Source organism: Chiloscyllium punctatum, chromosome 10 (genome assembly GCF_047496795.1).
Source record: "Chiloscyllium punctatum isolate Juve2018m chromosome 10, sChiPun1.3, whole genome shotgun sequence".
Classification (NCBI taxonomy): Eukaryota; Metazoa; Chordata; class Chondrichthyes; order Orectolobiformes; family Hemiscylliidae; genus Chiloscyllium; species Chiloscyllium punctatum.
Window position 1 is genome coordinate 28937893 of NC_092748.1, and position 17229 is coordinate 28955121.

General features: G+C 39.6%; 1 protein-coding gene across 3 annotated transcripts in view; it reads left to right on the forward strand.

Moving 5' to 3' along the window:
• The window catches only part of vps8 (VPS8 subunit of CORVET complex), a 554976-nt gene that overhangs the window by 206166 nt on the left and 331581 nt on the right, over positions 1 to 17229 (forward strand). For all 3 annotated transcript variants that reach the window (XM_072578743.1, XM_072578745.1, XM_072578746.1), the window contains one exon: positions 4537 to 4583. In XM_072578743.1, the coding sequence (XP_072434844.1) occupies positions 4537 to 4583 (47 nt within the window). The remainder of the gene's footprint in view (positions 1 to 4536; positions 4584 to 17229) is intronic.

Below are 17229 nucleotides of genomic sequence, written 5' to 3' on the forward strand. Positions count from 1 at the left end.
AGGCACTACCTCCCCTTACTAAATCCATGCTGACTTGTTCTAATCCGACCCTGCACTTCCAAGAATTTAGAAATCTCATCCTTAACGATGGATTCTAGAATTTTACCTGCAACTGAGTTTAGGGTAATCGGCCCATAATTTTGTATCGTTTGAATTGATCCTTTCTTGAACAAGGGGGTTACAACGGCGATTTTCAAATCACCTGAGACTTTCCCTGACACCAGTGACTTTTAAAAGATTACAACAACGCCTCCGCTATTTCCTCAAAGACACAAAGTATTTATTAAGTAATTACCTTTTTTATTTAAAAGTAACACCATTAAATCTGATCTTGTCTTCTCCCTTTCAAACTGCAGACTGAACTCTACCATATTATGATCGCTGCTTCCTAAGTGTTCCCTTACATTAAGATCTTTTAACAAGTCTGGCTCATTACATCACACTCAGTCCAGAACAGCCTGTTCCCTTGTGGACTCCATCACGAGCTTTTCTAAAAAGCCACCCTGTAAGCATTCCATGAATTCCCTTTCTTTGGATCCACCAGCAACACTATTCACCCAGTCCATTTGCATATTGAAGTCCCCCATGATCACCGTGACCTTGTTTTTTTGACATGCCCTATCTATATCACAGTACATCTTGTGCCCCTATCCTGACCACTGCTGGGCGATCCGTACATAACTTCAATTATGTTTTTTTTGCCTTTGTGTTCCCTCAACTCCACCCACACAGACTCCGCATCATCTGACCCTATGACATTCAGTGCCATAGATTTAATTTCATTCTTGACTGAGAAGGCAACTCTGCCCCCACCCACCTCCCTGTCTTTTTGTTAAATTGTAAATCCTTGGATGTTTAACTGCCAGTTGGAAACCCCCTGCAATGTCTCTGTGATGCCTACCACATCATAATCATTCACGATGATTTGTTCCGTTAATTCATCCATTTTGTTTTGAATACTGCAAACATTCTGGTAAACCTAATTTTCTTATCCTCATGATTTCCATCACCTCTAGTACGTCCCACATCATACAGCACATCACCTGTCCAGCCATCTCTACTTATTTAATTAATTTATACAAATTTATGAGTTAAAAAATTTCCATTACTTCTCTCTCATCTTATTCACTTAACCAACTAATAGTAAACTTTTAATCAGTCACACAATACACAAGAAATATAAATTGAAACGCCTTACTTTAGCAACACACTAGAGTCCTTTTTTATTGATTGGAGGAGGAGGACGGGTGGGAGACAGTACATGTGTGGTGTCTTGGGATTCAGTCGCTGCCAAAATGTATACCTGAAACTCCCGAGGTAAGTTTTTATATTAAATTACCTTCCTATCAGGCCACTGGTCCTTGCTGTCACTCCTCCCACTCCAACTGCCACTGAAAATGAAGAAGACTATGTATTATTAAATGTTAGGCGAAGTGAACGTATCTGGACAATAGTACAGCTGAAATTGAGTTGCAGTTGTGTGCAATACCAATTTGAAAAGAGTTGTCAGTACGTTTCTATTTGCACGCATATGGAATATGGTGCTCCAACTCTCCTCTTAGGTTTTGTGACATGGTTGATTTATCCGGACCTGTATCCACCTACGTTCAATCTGCTTACACTGAAAAAGAATGGAGGAACTTTATTCAAATATCAAAATATCTAAGATAGTTGAGATCTGATATCACTTTCTTGGAGTGAGAGCAAATATTTTTCAAAAAGAGCTGGGAAATGGAACAGTCCTTAACTCCTAATAATATTTCCTGATCTTTTTTGGCTTCACAATAGGAATAAGAATCTTGGGAGGTTATTTGAGGTAAGAGAGGTTGATGTGTTATAAACTGGTGCAACAATGAAGGATTGAAGACAGATTGGTATATTCACAGTACAATTGGAAATGCACATATTCAGTGTTATGATACTATTACACTATGAAATTTCTCTGAGCGTATATTAAGAGTGTGGAGTTGGAAAAGCACAGCAGGTCAGGCAGCATCTGAGGAACAGGAGAATTGACGTTTTGGGCAGAAGCCCTTCATCAGGAATTAATCAACATTTTCGGGCATAAGCCCTTCATTGGGGCTTACGACCGAAACGTTGATTCTCCTGCTCCTCGGATGCTGCCTGACCTACTGTGCTTTTCCAGCACCACACTCTTGGCTCTGATCTGCAGTCCTCACTTTGTCCTAGTTGATTTCTCTGAGCATGGCCAACATTACTGTTAAAAAGGTAAAAACAAGGACTGCAGATGCTGGAAACCAGATTTTAGATTAGAGTAGTGCTGGAAAAGCACAGCAGATCAGGCAGCATCCAAGGATCAGGAGTTTTCCTGCTCCTTGGATGCTGCCTGAACTGCTGTGCTTTTCCAGCGCCACTCTAATCTAGAACATTACTGTTAATTCTAGACAGTCTCCATGCCAGTCATAAGAACATAAGAATTTGGAGCAGGAAAAGGCAATTCAGCCCCTCGAGTCAGCCCTACCATTTAATATGATCAAGACATGAAGGGCAACCTTTTACGCGTGAGGATCTGAAACCTGAATATAGGCTGAGTTAACTAATTATTGTCAGGAACAACCACTTAATACATATTCTTACTAACTTAGGTGGAAATAAAATGGCTTCTTAATGCAAATAACATAACAAAATAGCTTATAGGCTGCAAATTGACAATTCTGCTTAAAGCTGCATAAAATGGCTTTTAGCCCTGCTAAATCTGCATAATTGACTTGACCTCAGTTTGTCTCAACAAAGATTAACAGACAATGCTTCCTTTACAGAATAGAAATAACTAGATGAGATAAGAAGCTACTGGCCATCCTAGCTGAACTTAAAGTGCAGGTGCAAAAACTCGACTCATGAGATAAAAATGGCTTAGGCTTTGGAAACCAAAGTTGGTTCCCAGGAAATATCATTGGGTTGAATTGCTGTCAATAAAACCATTCCATTAATTAATTGGTAATTATGTACAATTATGGCCTGTACCTCTCTTTAAGAAAAGTATAAAAATGTCTTTATTTTAAGCCATGTGCACAGTTCCTCTGAGGGACACGGAAGTGTTTAACCTCTGTGTTTCTGGATGATCTGTGTCCGGCCGTGAGTAAAGAACCAGGCAGATTGCTAGTGTTTATCGACCGATCGCGGAACAGAGGCCTCACCCCATAAAAAGGGGTTCCAAATCGTCACACAGAATGTGGTTCGTGTGTGGAATAAACTTCCAGAGGATATGGTGGATGCGGGTGCAGTTACAACATTTTAAAAGATATTTGGATAAGTACATGAACAAGACATGTTTGAAGGGATATGAGCCTAAGGACTAGTTTAGTTTGGGATTATGGTTGGACTGTTAGGTCTGTATCCATGATGTATGACTCTGACTGATCTAACTTTGGCTCCAACTCCACTTTCATGACCTTAAAGGTCCCCAGAATACTTTAACCCATGACTAATTAAAATTCTGCCCCTTTCTTCCTTAAATTTGGGGCAGCATGGTGGCTGAGTGGTTAGCACTGCTGCCTCACAGCGCCAGGGATCCAGGTTTAATTCCATCCTTGGACGACTGTCTGTGTGGAGTTTGCACATTCTCCTCTGAGTGCTCCAAAGATGTGCAGGTTAAGTGGATTGGTTATGCTAAATTGCCCATCGTGTCCAGGGATGTGCAGGCTAGGTGACATGGGAAATATAAGATTACAGGGATAGGGAAGTGGGGTGAGTCTGGGTCTGATGCTCTTTGAAGAGTCGGTGTGGACTTGTTGGACCAAATGGCCTGTTTAAACACTGTAGGGATTCTATTCTATTGATTCAAAAAATTTACACACTGTCATGACATCCAGCACACACTGGGATAGTGACTTCCACAAGTTCATAAACCTCCGAGAGAAGTAATTGCTCCTTATCTCTGTTTTAAATCTGCTACACTTTATCCTAAAACTGTTCCCATCTGACCTGACGTTGAAGTGGTCAAAGCAGATCATTCTGACTTGGTTGGTTTCATGCAATTCTTCTGACATGAGGTCAGTCCTAACACTTGATTAACATTGCACAAATTTATCATTGATGAGACAAATCTGTTTCCATGCTGTACATCTCTATGACTCTATAAAACTGAATTGCACCAGTTGTAATATAAGTGTAACTGACGAGGCACCAGAGAGAATCAGAGGTACCGAGGACACAATAAATAAACGCATTGCAGAATTGATACCCATTTCTACAATTTATTTCCACCAATCAATTAAATTACTGGACGCAAACATTGCCTTAGTTACTTTGTCTCCTTGGGTTAAATACAATGCAACCCAAAGTGGCCTAATCAGAGAATTCTGCTCGTGAAACCTGAAACTAGGTAACTGTGCAAGATTAAAAATACATTGTTTTGCTTGATCCTTCAGATAAACTTGAACCTTGAATGCTTTTAATCCTATTTTGTTTTTAATCGATCGTGAATTTTTTTTTGCTACTTACTGTGCTTAAAGCAACTTGGTTGTATTGTAATTGCTATTTATAAATATTTTACAAATGTGTTTTTTTTCCCAGGATCATCACTTAGTGTTTCAGTTGTTACAAGGTCTACTGGATTCTTCGTGAGTATGCAGTTATTTGGCTGTTAAATATAGTTTGAATATACAAAGTCTGCTTTGGAACTTTTCAAGGCTGATGGGTTTTCACAATATTTGTGAACCATCAGCTGGTAATACTTGCAAATAACTTGATCATTAGATTAGATTAGATTACTTACAGTGTGGAAACAGGCCCTTTGGCCCAACAAGTCCACACTGCCCCGCCGAAGCGCAACCCACCCATACCCCAACATCTACCCCTTACCTAACACTATGGGCAATTTAGCATGGCCAATTCACCTGACCTGCACATCTTTGGACTGTGGGAGGAAACCGGAGCACCCGGAGGAAACCCACGCAGACACGGGGAGAATGTGCAAACTCCACACAGAGAGTCACCTGAGGCAGGAATTGAACCCGGGTCTCTGGCGCTGTGAGGCAGCAGTGCTAACCACTGTGCCACCGTGCCGCCCACAATTCTTTCTGTTGATATGATTAAAATCAGAATACAAGTCCAAGGCAAGTATTAGTATTTTCAGGGGTTTGGAACAAGTAAACTTGGATTGAAGAATGGCAAACAATCATGAATTAACACCAATTGGCGCAGGATTTGAATGACCTTTAGCAAAAGTGAAGAAAAGAAAGGTTTTCAGCATTACCATTAGTGACACACAAAAGTTATTAATTCCATTAAGCAGTAAAGCCAATACACCAGAATTTGGGTTTCTTTTCCCGTACACATCGTTATTCACACTCACTGATAAGGCCATAAGGTGATAGGCTGAATGGCCTGCTTCTCCTCCTATCAGGTCACTCCAAGAGATTGTGGCTGATTTAAATAATCCTCAAGTCCACTTTCCTGCCCTTCGTAACCCTTGATTCCCTTACTGATTATAAAATCTATCTCAAAGTCTTGAATATATTAATGACACAGCCTCAAAAGCCCTCTGCAGAAAAAAAAATCCACAGATTCACTACCATCAGAGAATAAATTTCTCCTTGCCTCTATTTCAAGTGGGCAACTGCTAATTCTTAAATTATTCCCTATGGTTCAAGACTCTGTCACAAAGGGAAGTGGCCTATCTGCAACTATCCCATCAAGCTCTCTAAGAATCTTGTTGTTTCAATAAAGACACCTCTGTTTCTTCTGGACTCCAGAGGGTACAGCCCAACTTTCTCAACATCTTCCCATAAGACAGTCCCTCCTCACCCAGGATCAGTCTTTTGATGTTTACCTAGACTACTCCAATGCAGAATATTTTTCCTTAGATAAGGAGTTCAGAACTGTTCACAGTATTCCAGTGGTGGTCTGACTAGTTCTTTGTATACTTTTAACAAATTCTACCTACTTTTATACTCTATTCTCATTGAGCTAAACACAAAAATTCCATTTGCCTTACTTGTTGAATTTGGATGCTAGCTTTTTGTGATTGACTGATGAGGACCCCCAAATCCCATATTCTGTAGGTCTCTGCAGTTGTTCTTCATTTAAATAATATTCCCCTCCTCTTTATGCACTTTGGCAGGAAGAATATTAATTATCTCACATTTTTCCACATTGCATTCAATTTGCCAGGCTTTTACCCACTCGCATGACCTGTGTATATCCCTCTGCAGCTTCTTTGTGTAATTCCCATCATTTACATTCCCACTTATTTTGCATCATCTGGAAATTTAGCTGTACTAGATTCATTTTCGTCATCCAATTCACTATCATATGTTATAAGTTATTGTTCCCCAGCACCGATTCCAAAGGCACTCTTCTAGCTATAGGTTGTCATCTTGAAAATCCCAACTCTCTGTCTTCCATTAGTTAGCTAGTGCTCCATTCATATTAATATACTACCTCTAACACCGTGGACTCTTATCTTATTAAGTTGCCTAAAATGTGGTATCTTATCAAACGCCTTCTGAAAATTCAAATATATAACATCCGCTGTTTCCCCTTTATCTATTCAGCTTATTATATCCTCAAAGAAGGCTAGTAAAAATGTCAGGTGTGACTTCCCTTTTGTGAAGTCATGCCAACACTGTATCATCATTTGTACTTCTAAATGCCTACTCCTTAACAACATAAATTTTATGCATCAAGCCACTGGGATGATGACGCAAAATAATTAGCATGTCATTGTGGTACCACTCAGTAGTATGGGATACTCATACTGCTGAGCAGGGGTAAATATTCTGTTGATAGACAATTTCTTTACCCTGAATGTTGGAATGGATGTGTTCCATCCTAGGGGATTGATATATTTTAAGTTTTTTTTGAGCTTTTAAGAATCTTACTTGGAGTCTGCAAAGATGATTTCCATAAATAAATGGCACATTACTACATTGTTCTATAGTGAATACTTTTTTTGTAAAAACCTGTGCTTTCTATTCTATTTATTGTCTATCCTCAAATAATGTCGTGTTAGGAGCATTTTAATACATGTGTTTAATATATGCAGCTATCCTCATTTCTGTATTCCCTTTCTTCTTGTTATCACTTTTTATTGCTTCTTGTTATCCTTTTATCTTTGCAGCTTCTGCACCAACGTCAGCACCTGGCAATTTTAAAGCTCAGCTCCCTGTTTACTGTCGCAAAAACTGAGCTTAGCGTGTCACACAAGTTAGATGGAAAATAAGTCACCTTCTACATTGTCTATTTAAATGCCCTTAAGTCAAATGGAACAGGTTAATTGCACATAAAAGCTACTGCTTGAGCCAAACCAACATTGAATCTCTGTTATATCAGCATGGACATTTCCCAAATACCGATGTTACTGATCCGAGTAAGCTGTCTACCTTAGTACTGAACTGTTCACAGTTTGTGCAATGGGTTCATGGTGTCGGGAACTGGGTTATGTCAATCTCTAACCTCAAACTTAAGTGGAAGCAGGAATTGTTCAACCTGGGACAGGTTATGACACTCTGATGCACTCCGTTCAAGTACTGGGGAATTTCAGCTCTTGAAAACAGATTGCATTGAGCCATATGAAATGTGAATATTTGAAAAAAGAACAAATTATTAACTCACCTCAAGCTCATTATCAAAAGCATGTTTTTTGCACACAAGATTTCTTTTTGAGAGTCAGGTTGAGCGACAAAAAGAAGTGGCTTAATGATGTTGGATCTGATTGTATCAACTGTGACAAAATACATGTCTTTGAATTTTAAGTAACCTTCTAGTTTTAGTAGCGACTGGACGGGTTAGGAAAATAATGCATTCTAATACGGATGGCTGCCTCATATTAAATCTGCTTTCCTGTCAAAGGTGCTGATTGGAACAGTGACTTATGAACATTTGTAGAGTCATACAGCATTGAAACAGACCCTTTGGTCCAACAATCCCCGCTGACCATGTTGTCAAACTAAACTGGTCCAACCTGCCTGTGTTTGGCCCATGTTCCATGTCCAAACCTTTCCTATGCATTTACTTTTCCAAATATCGTTTAACATTGTAGCTGTATCTACATCCGCCACTTCCTCTGGCTGTTCATTCCATACATGAACCACTTTCTGCATTTAAAAAAGAAACTTGCCCCTCGTGTCCTTTTTGAATCTTTCTCCTCTCTCTATAAAAATATGCCCCCTAGTTTTGATCTCACCCACCCTCGGGCAAAGACCTTTTGCTATTCGCCTTATCTATATCCCTCATGATATTATGTACCTCTATAAGGTTACCCCTCAACCTGCCATGTTCCAGTGAAAAAGTTCCCAGCCCATTTTTATAGCTCCATTCCTGGCAACATCCTGGTAAATCTTTTCTGAATCCTCTCTAGTTAAGTGATATCTTTACTTGGAGAAAGTGAAGCCAAGTTAATGAGCTTCAGAATTTAACTCTGGCTGACTGGGTTACCTGGACTTTACGAATCCTGGCAGCTAAAGGGGAGTGAGGACAACTAGGTGAGAAGAGATTATCCTGAACTGCTGGTTGACCAGGAGAAACAGCTGTGCTCCCTCTCCATTCACTAAATTGACCTTCTGACCTTAGCACCATCATAATCTCCACAACTTCCCCTGATCATCATTTGCAGGTTCCTTTTCGAGCCTGGGATTTTTTTATGCATAGTATAATCATTCTGTATTCAATATCATTTTGTTATCATCTAATTGGATTGATGTGCTAGAAAATTGCAGGAGAAGTCGAGAGATTTCATAACCTTCAAAGAAAAGGACTTTGTTTCAATTTTTTTCTCCACCTAGGGAGCTAGCAGATTTGAAACAGGTTTCATTTTAAATAAGTGTTCAGCATACTGCTAATTCTTTATAACCGACTTGACAGATGAAATCTGTTTTGAAATCTGGAAATGTATTTTACTGTGTGAGGAATTAATCTCCGTGTTTTACATATTAAGCATGTTTCAGCAAGACTAGCCAGCTGTCAAAATGTTACAAAAAAAGACTTTTGCAGTGTCGGTTTGCTTAGCTGAAAAGTAGGAACTGTTAGTTTGAATGGCTTAAAATATTCACAGTTGGATTTTTGTTTCAGAACTATGCTGGTTTTTGTTGAATTGTATGGAATTGATAATGATGGACATTTTTGAACAGCTGGGCACTTTTTAATTTAATCAGTTAAGGAACGTGGCTACCAGTCTATACGGTGGTGCAGATATTCTGTGAGTGAACAATAACTTTCTAATGGTTATTCAGTTTATAGTCCTTTAAAACATTTATGAAGCTTAGGATAGAGATGGGTGCAAACATCAATCCAAGGTTAATGTCTGCTCTTTATTGTAGAACCTTGTATTATCCAGACTCAGCAGCAGCTTGCATTTATATGGCAGCAGTAATGAATTGCCGCATCCCATGGTGCCTTTAGTATTTGCTTTGCCTGTTATTTATCAATATTTTCAAGGATAAAGCCTTTTACAAAATATTACTGCAAAGCTTTTTGACACCTCTTCCTGTTTAGTATTAATACAATAGATCACTATGGAGTTGGAATCAGTTTACAGTATTTGCATAGCCTTCTCTTTGTTTCTGTGCTTGTGATACTGTTGTACTGTAATTGCAAAGCAAAGATTTCAGGACTCCTAATTATTAGTAATTTACTCACCAGATGATGGGAGGCCCCTTCTATTGTAATTGATAATGAGGGTTTTGGTACACAGTTAAATTAGAACATAATACAGTCCCACTGTTTCTTTAATGTGGCAGCAAGACTCCAGTAACAGTCTTGCCTCTGCAGAACACTGTTGTGGTTTCAGGTTCCGCTGCGGAACTTGAGTACTTAATTATTGCTGGCATTGTAGTGCAAGTGATGGTAAGACATGTTGATTTGCAGCTATAGCTGCCAGTTCAGACAACTAGAAACCACATCGAATTTATTTGAGCCTACTGAACTTCAAATTGGCTTTCTGGAGTTGGTAAAGCTGTTTCCATTTAAATGGGAACAGGCAGAGCCTAACACTGGAACCCTTTCTGGCAAGTGAAGTCAATTAGACCCATTTAAAAGCCATAACAACTGTCTGTGAGCCTGCCAGAATTCACTGGTGACTTTGCAATTAAATGAACTTGCTCAGTGCTCCCATAGCTCCCAAGAGCTATCCTTCTCAGGTTAATTTCTCTACATGACTTCCATCCCCTACACTCACTTGGGTTCGGTGATCCAGGATTGCCTAGAAGCATTACCAGCAGCAGCCACACCTCTTGATAGTACTTGGACAATGGAGAGCTGGTCCTCATTTAGCTTAGGTAGTCAAAATTCCTACTGGTGGTGGACCAAACAGGAACTAAATCATAGTCCTCTTTTTGAAAAATAACGACAAGATCGTCTGAGATATTAACCACTGAAATCAACTGATCGACCAGTTATGGAAATTATAGCTGTTTTGGAAATATGCTTGACGAACATTGGTTATTGTGGTCACATGTTTAACAGCATTTTTCCACATTAAAAATATTGGTGCACATTGGACTCCAAGTGTGATAAGTGCTGTATGAATACGCAGTATTTCTTCCATGTATGTATGTATGTATGTATGTACGTATGTATGCATTTATCTATTTATTGTGTGCCTAGTTGGAGCCGAGCAATTGCCTGATCAGTGGCTAGATGGATTTCTTTAATGCTCCCTGCAAGTGTTATCAGTGGACATTCCTTGGTAATGTGAGTCATAGTTTGGTCTGCACATCAGCTGTAACCTGGATGTTCTTGGTGAACACACTGATGTTAGCAGGCTGCACAGAGGCCTTGACCAGCCCAGAAATAGATTAAAAGTCACTGTTGACTTTCAAAGTGTTTACGTCTCAAAATGTTGGTGTGCATGTGCAATATGTCATCAAGAAAGTGAATGGGATGCAATGCTTTATTGAATATAAAAGTGAGAATGTTTTGCTCCATTTATAAAGGGAGAGCACAAATCAAATACTGCTTGCAGTTTAGGTCTTATTATTGAAGGAAGATTGTTAATGCATTCGACGCAGTTCAGCTGAGGTTTTACTGGATTGATACCTTCAGTGGATGGGATGGACTGTCCATGGGGTCTTCGAATAGAGAATGGCTTCAGGTCAATCTTTTATCCTATCAGTCTTCCTGTCATGGTTCCTCAGCATGGTAGTTTGAAACCATTGTGGGGCGGTTTGAGAGAAGACATACTGCTGATTGATTAAGGATGCTTTTGAATAAGGTAAGGATTGGATTGGAGTAGGCTTGCTCTAGTAGCTTGCCCTTTTGCATTTATCCTCCTGACCTGGGTAGGGAGAGTGGCAGTTTGCTCAGGGCTGTGATTTAGTGAAGGTGAGTCATGAGAAGAATGTGTGTGATGATGTACCTTGTTGAGTTGAGCTGCACATTGGTAACTTGTGTGTGTAGGCAGATCGGTACCACACTGGGTCTCAGAATTCTGCAGGTGAGCAGGTTCACAGCTTGTGATCTCCATATGTAGTGGGCAGTTCAGCAAGGAACATGTTGTGGGTTTTCGCTTCTGAAATCTCGGTGAGGTATTCTGGCTGCATAAGGTTCTATCAAGGATAATACATGGATAAACAGGTTGGGGAATCCATGATGACATCTGGTTTTCTCTTAATATTGACAATGTGAAGGTCGAATCTGATGGATTCTGTTTTTGCTGGTACTCGGTTTTGGGCACCATGTCTTGCATCAGTCGGCTGGCTTTATCTGTCAACTCGGAGAGAGTCTGCATCTTTATGCCATAGCAGATGCCCTCTGCACAGATAAACTTCCAGGACCAGGTTGTGGAGTTGTGGCAGTTTACCCTCTTATTGTAACCTATGTAGCATATTGGGTCATTTGGTTGCTGAAGGTTCGATTTGGAATTGTGCTGTCCACAGAAGGCTCACCAGCTCAGTCCAAATTTGCTTCTTTATTGTCTATTTTTCCAGCAATGCTTCCCCTCCCCTAGGCAAAGGAGATGCCTTGTTGCCTGATTGGTATTTGCAGACGGAGGCTTGACATTGTTGGTTGCTGGGCTGCTCTGAGGTGGCGTAGGACTCTCCAACACTTGCAACTTGTGTATGTGCAATGCAGGTTCTTTGAATTCCTGGATTGCGCTGGATGAAGGCAATCAAGTGGTGTGCCATCTTGTTGGATGGCAATTGGGTAATGCATTTTTTTCTTCGTTAACTCAACAGAATACGTTTCCATTTCTTAATGACGGAATAAGCTTCTGACCTCTGTTGAAAAGAGTACAAATTCTTATCTCTCTCATTTTCTTTCAGCTAGAACAAGTGTGTATACATTTCTTTCATTAGGAGGGGTTAATCATAAAGTGTTCAACAACCTTCAAGGAAAAGCCACACTTGTTTCTCTCACTCCGAAAGGCTTTAAGCTTAACTGACATTAATTAACTGAAAGATGCTTGGTGAAAGCAGAAAAAAAATCACGATATAATTAAATTGCATTTTCTCATGGTAAAAATTCTATTAATCAGTTGGCATCTTTACACCTAAGCTGCCTTTAAGGAGAACTCCATTTTGGAATAAAAATGGCAGAGCCCCAGGAGTAGGCTTGGAATATGTTTCAAAAGCTTAAATAGCTAAATTGTTACTAAAGAGCTCAGGAAGATCATACAATATTTTGGCTTGGGTCCTCAAAACATAATGCCTTGAGGATATTAAGAGATATTCTGCTTAGATTTTCTAGGTAGCGTAGAGTATAGCACAATACATTTCATTCAACTCTGTATAGAGAAAGTTACATCTTATGTTGAAGCTAACGAGCTTGTGATAAAATATTTGCTGCTTTTCCTATCTCTTCAGAAATGTGCTGAGGATCGACGTAGCAATCTTTGGATATTTTATATCAATTGTGATTAAATGTTTCAAGTTCTTTGCCTCTCAAAAGCTGTTTTTAAAAATAGAATAATATCTGATCAGGTGCTATTCACAGTAGCATTGATTTACCAGACAACATAATGGTTTACTAAGTTGCAAATATGGCCTCTCGGTATTTCTTTTTACCAACTTATGGTTGTATTTATGGCTTTCAGTCAGATATTAGTACATTTGTTCATAGGCTGTCGATGACACTGGCTGTGCCAGAATGTTTTGTCAAATTCCTAATTGCTTTTGAGAATCTAATGGGGCGGGTTGCCTTCTTGACTTGCTGCACCCCATGTGTACACCCACCTTTTCAGTTACCAAGCAAGTTGCAAGATGTTGCCTGAGTGACGGTAAAGAGGAATGGCAATATATGCAGAGTCAAGATGGCTTGGAGGGAAACTTGTGGATAGTGGTCCCACTATGCATATATTGCCTTCCTCGTTCTAAGTGTTAGAGTTTTTTCGGTTTAGAAGGTGCTATTGAAGAAACTTTGGCGAGTTCCTGTAGCATATCTTGTAGATGGTAGACACTGCTGTGACTCTTGAATGAACAGTAATAGAATTAATTGAACATAATTATATATTTCAGAGGGTAAGAGGGTATATCTTATGTAGACCCCTACACACTAAGGTTCTGGTTCCATGTCTTCTGACCACATTACGCCCTAGCTCCTTCTGCAAATGCTCAACAATTCCCTTTCCTCCTCAATTACATCCAGAGTGCTACCCCAAGGAGCGTCTGCAATATTGGGAATGAGATGTTTGACTTGCTAAAGCTGCAATCAGTTTCCCTTGGGCTATATGTGACTTCAACCAGTGGAGAGCATTCTCCCACATTTCCATTGACCCCAGTGTTGCCTTGGGCTCCTTGACTCCACACTTAGTTAAGTGCTACCTTGATGTCAATGGCAGTAACTGTCATGTCAGTTCTTTTGTCCATGTTTGGATCAAGAATTTAATGAAGTAAGGTGCTGATGGAAAGCAAACTCTTTGTCAGAGAACGAGTGATCCTTTGCCAGTGCTGTTTGACAACACTGATGGAACTCCTTCCCTCACTTTGATAGTGATTGAGGTTAGACTAATGGGGATGGTCATTGGATGGGTTGGATGTGTCCTTTTTTTTGGCACAGGATATTGCTGTGCAATTATCTGCATTGCTGTGTAAATGCCATTTTAGTAATTGTACCAGTTCTGGAGCAAAGTACATATCATCACTTTGATGTTCAGTTTATATTAAAGACCCATAGAACATTTTCTGTGAGAACATGTTCCTGATTTAACTTTGGATCCACTATTGAATATTGAGACTCATTGTATGACAAGATTTCATCTTTTAGAGTTCAATATCAAACAATTAGCCCTAATTTAGTGAGGGAGAAGCGGGTAGCAAGGGTTTTATGCACCTAATCTACAGAGACTGTGCTATATTTATAGTGTTCATTTCAGTTATTCATTACAAAGTAGAGAGCAATTGCCTTAAAAGAAAACATTTAATCCTTGTTTGCTTTAAAGTCCCATATCAAAAGTATGACCATCATGACAAATGCAGATGTGAAGTCGTGGGATTGTAGAATAAAACTTTATAAACACTACAACTACCAGATGTCTTCATAAACATTGCAGCCGATGAAGTATCTTTTGAAGGTAATGTGGGAAAAGGAACTAATATTTAACTTCTGTCCTGCATAATTCTCAGATTCTGAAACCAACAAATTTGATATATCTGCATAGTATTCTTGGACTCCATTAATTTCTTTATTGTTAAAAAAGGCACATCTTTGTGACAGTAGTTACGTAGATGGATTGGAAGGGCTATGACTAGAAACATCCACAAAGAGATTTGGTAGAGGTATTCAAAACCATGAGTGATCTGGATTGTTCCCATTGATGGAAAAATCAAGGACCAGCGGGCAAACATTTAAGGTTATTAGCTAAAGAAGCAACAGCAAAATAAGAGAAAATCTTTTCAAGTCGAGAATGTTTCTGAGGCTGGAATGCAGTTTTGGGGATGGAGGCAGATTTAATTTTGGCTGTCAAAAAGACATTGGATTGTTATCAGAATATAAAATATTTGCAGGGCAGCATGGTCACTTTGTGAATTGCTCTTGCATAGTCTCAGCATGGATTCAATTGACTGAATTCTCTCTGCTGTAAGCATTCTGTGATTCTAACTATCTTGTGCTTGTAATTCACCTCTCCAATCTCCCTGAAATTGTGATCAGTGTGCTTGGAAGATCTCACAGTAGAATGTACATTCTCAGTTGTGATTTAATGCCCCAGGGCGATAGCATCTGCATCTAGCTGCCGGAATTTGGATGCCCCTTTCTGGGCTGTCTGCTGCTGTTCATTCTCAGCCAATTGCTGAGTGCATTGTGAAGTCTGAGTTACAAGGCGAAAATCCAACTGTTTCTTCCTGGTCCCACTGAAGTATCTGAATATCTGAACTAGTTCATGGACTGTGGTAACTGTCCTGCAATTGTGCACCCTTGGATTGATTGAACTTCTGTAAGGGACTATTTTCTTTGACTTCCATCAGCTTATTTTGCATGCATGAAAGTTCAGTGAAGATAAAAGGATATAGTTATCTTTGTATCTGGAGTGTGAAATGGGTTTCAGGTTTTCTGAATGCAAGACAAGGGAGGCAGTTCAGATAATGAGCATTCCTTTTGAGAACTTAGATGGTCGCAATAGGCTTTTATTTACAAATTACAGCAAACATTATAATTGCAGAATTCAAGAAATCATGCAGCTTGCAGGCAATAGAAATAAATGCTGTTGGCTCTGTTTCACAGAACATTTCCCCCCACTCAGTTCAGATCTTAATATGAACAACACTGGTTGGCGGAAGATAATTGCACTGGGATTTTGGCTTATCTGGCTGGTACCAAACCTATGAAAATATGTACTGTGCTGTCAGAGTAGCAGTGTTGTTGACCTTTAGAAGTTAAAATGAAAAACTCAAAAGGTTATTTTGCAGAATGTCAACTGAGATTATAATGCCTAGAACCATGCTTTATTTGAGCTTTTAAAAAGCAACACTGCATTTTGCAAACCCAGTGTGTGGGTAGCAGTCAGGATTGCTGCCAATATCAGAGGGTAAAGAACTGAAGTGTGGCTGTGGATAGGACATGACTTTGAGGTTGAATCAACATAGCCTTTTACATAAATAAAAGCAAATTATTGCAGATGCTGGAATCTGAAACCAAAAGAGAAAATGCTGGAAAATCTCATCAGGTCTGGCAGCATCTGTAAGGAGAGAAAAGAGCTGACGTTTCGAGTCTAACCGACCCTTTGTCAAAGCTGGTGCAGACCACATGAATAATGTCCACAGGCTTTTCCAGTTTTATTCAATTGTCTTCAAAAGTTTGGTTTGCCTGTAGCTAATGATTAAATCCATGATGGTAGTTGATAAAGGGCACAGTTTTAAATAAGGGATCTCCTATTTGAAATTAAAATGAGGAAGAATTTCTTCTGGTGGCCATTTATGTATGGAATTCGCTACCTCATAGAGCCACAGATTCTGGGTTATCGAGTATGTTAAGGCTGGTTTAGAAAGATTTTTGATTAATAAGGGATGTGAGTGTCAAGGAGATGGTAATAATTGAGAGCACAGTGTGCAAGTGGTGGTGTTGGTCAGGTAGTAAAGCGAAATGAAGGCCACAATCAAAGCAGCCATGATCTTATTAAATTGAAGTGTAGACTTCAAATTTCTTCTGATCTTGATTAACCATTTTGTTAGGATTTTCTTCATTCTTTGTGTCCTATCGTCTTCATGTTATGCCTCTTAAGTGTACTCTCCACCTTTACAACTGCTCATAGCTCTGCAAGTTTATCCAGTTATCAAGGTGTCTGAGTTAATCTTTCGAATAGGATTTTCTTCAGGATTTCAGTATTCTTCTAAACACCTCTTAGACTAACACGTGAGCTCGAGATCTTGTCAGAGATTGCCACTTTTGGAAATGTATGCCTCTGGAGGTTATGTGAGATCTAGGTTCCCGTGGTCAAATATATTTCAGTTTTCTGAAATGCTGTCCTTACTGGGACAGATTTCTGCATCAAGCTGTGGATGTTTAGTGGGCAAGCACTTTTAAGAATAAGCTTAATAGATATATGTTCAGTATATCAAGGGATTTGGAGCAAGGATGTGTATCTAGGACATTACCTTGCTGACTGCTCCACTAGTGCAGATCACGGCATGATGTGGCACACTTTGTCCAGAATATACTGGAAGACTACACCCCATCACACCCACCCCATCCCCCAGACCCAAAACCAGTTCAAGCATTGGATACACATCATCAGTGACCTTATTGTCTGCTCCACCACAGCCCTGGTTGAGGCATTTTGTATTTAATTCATCCAATAGATGTGTGTGACTCAGTATTGACTTCCCCACCACTTTT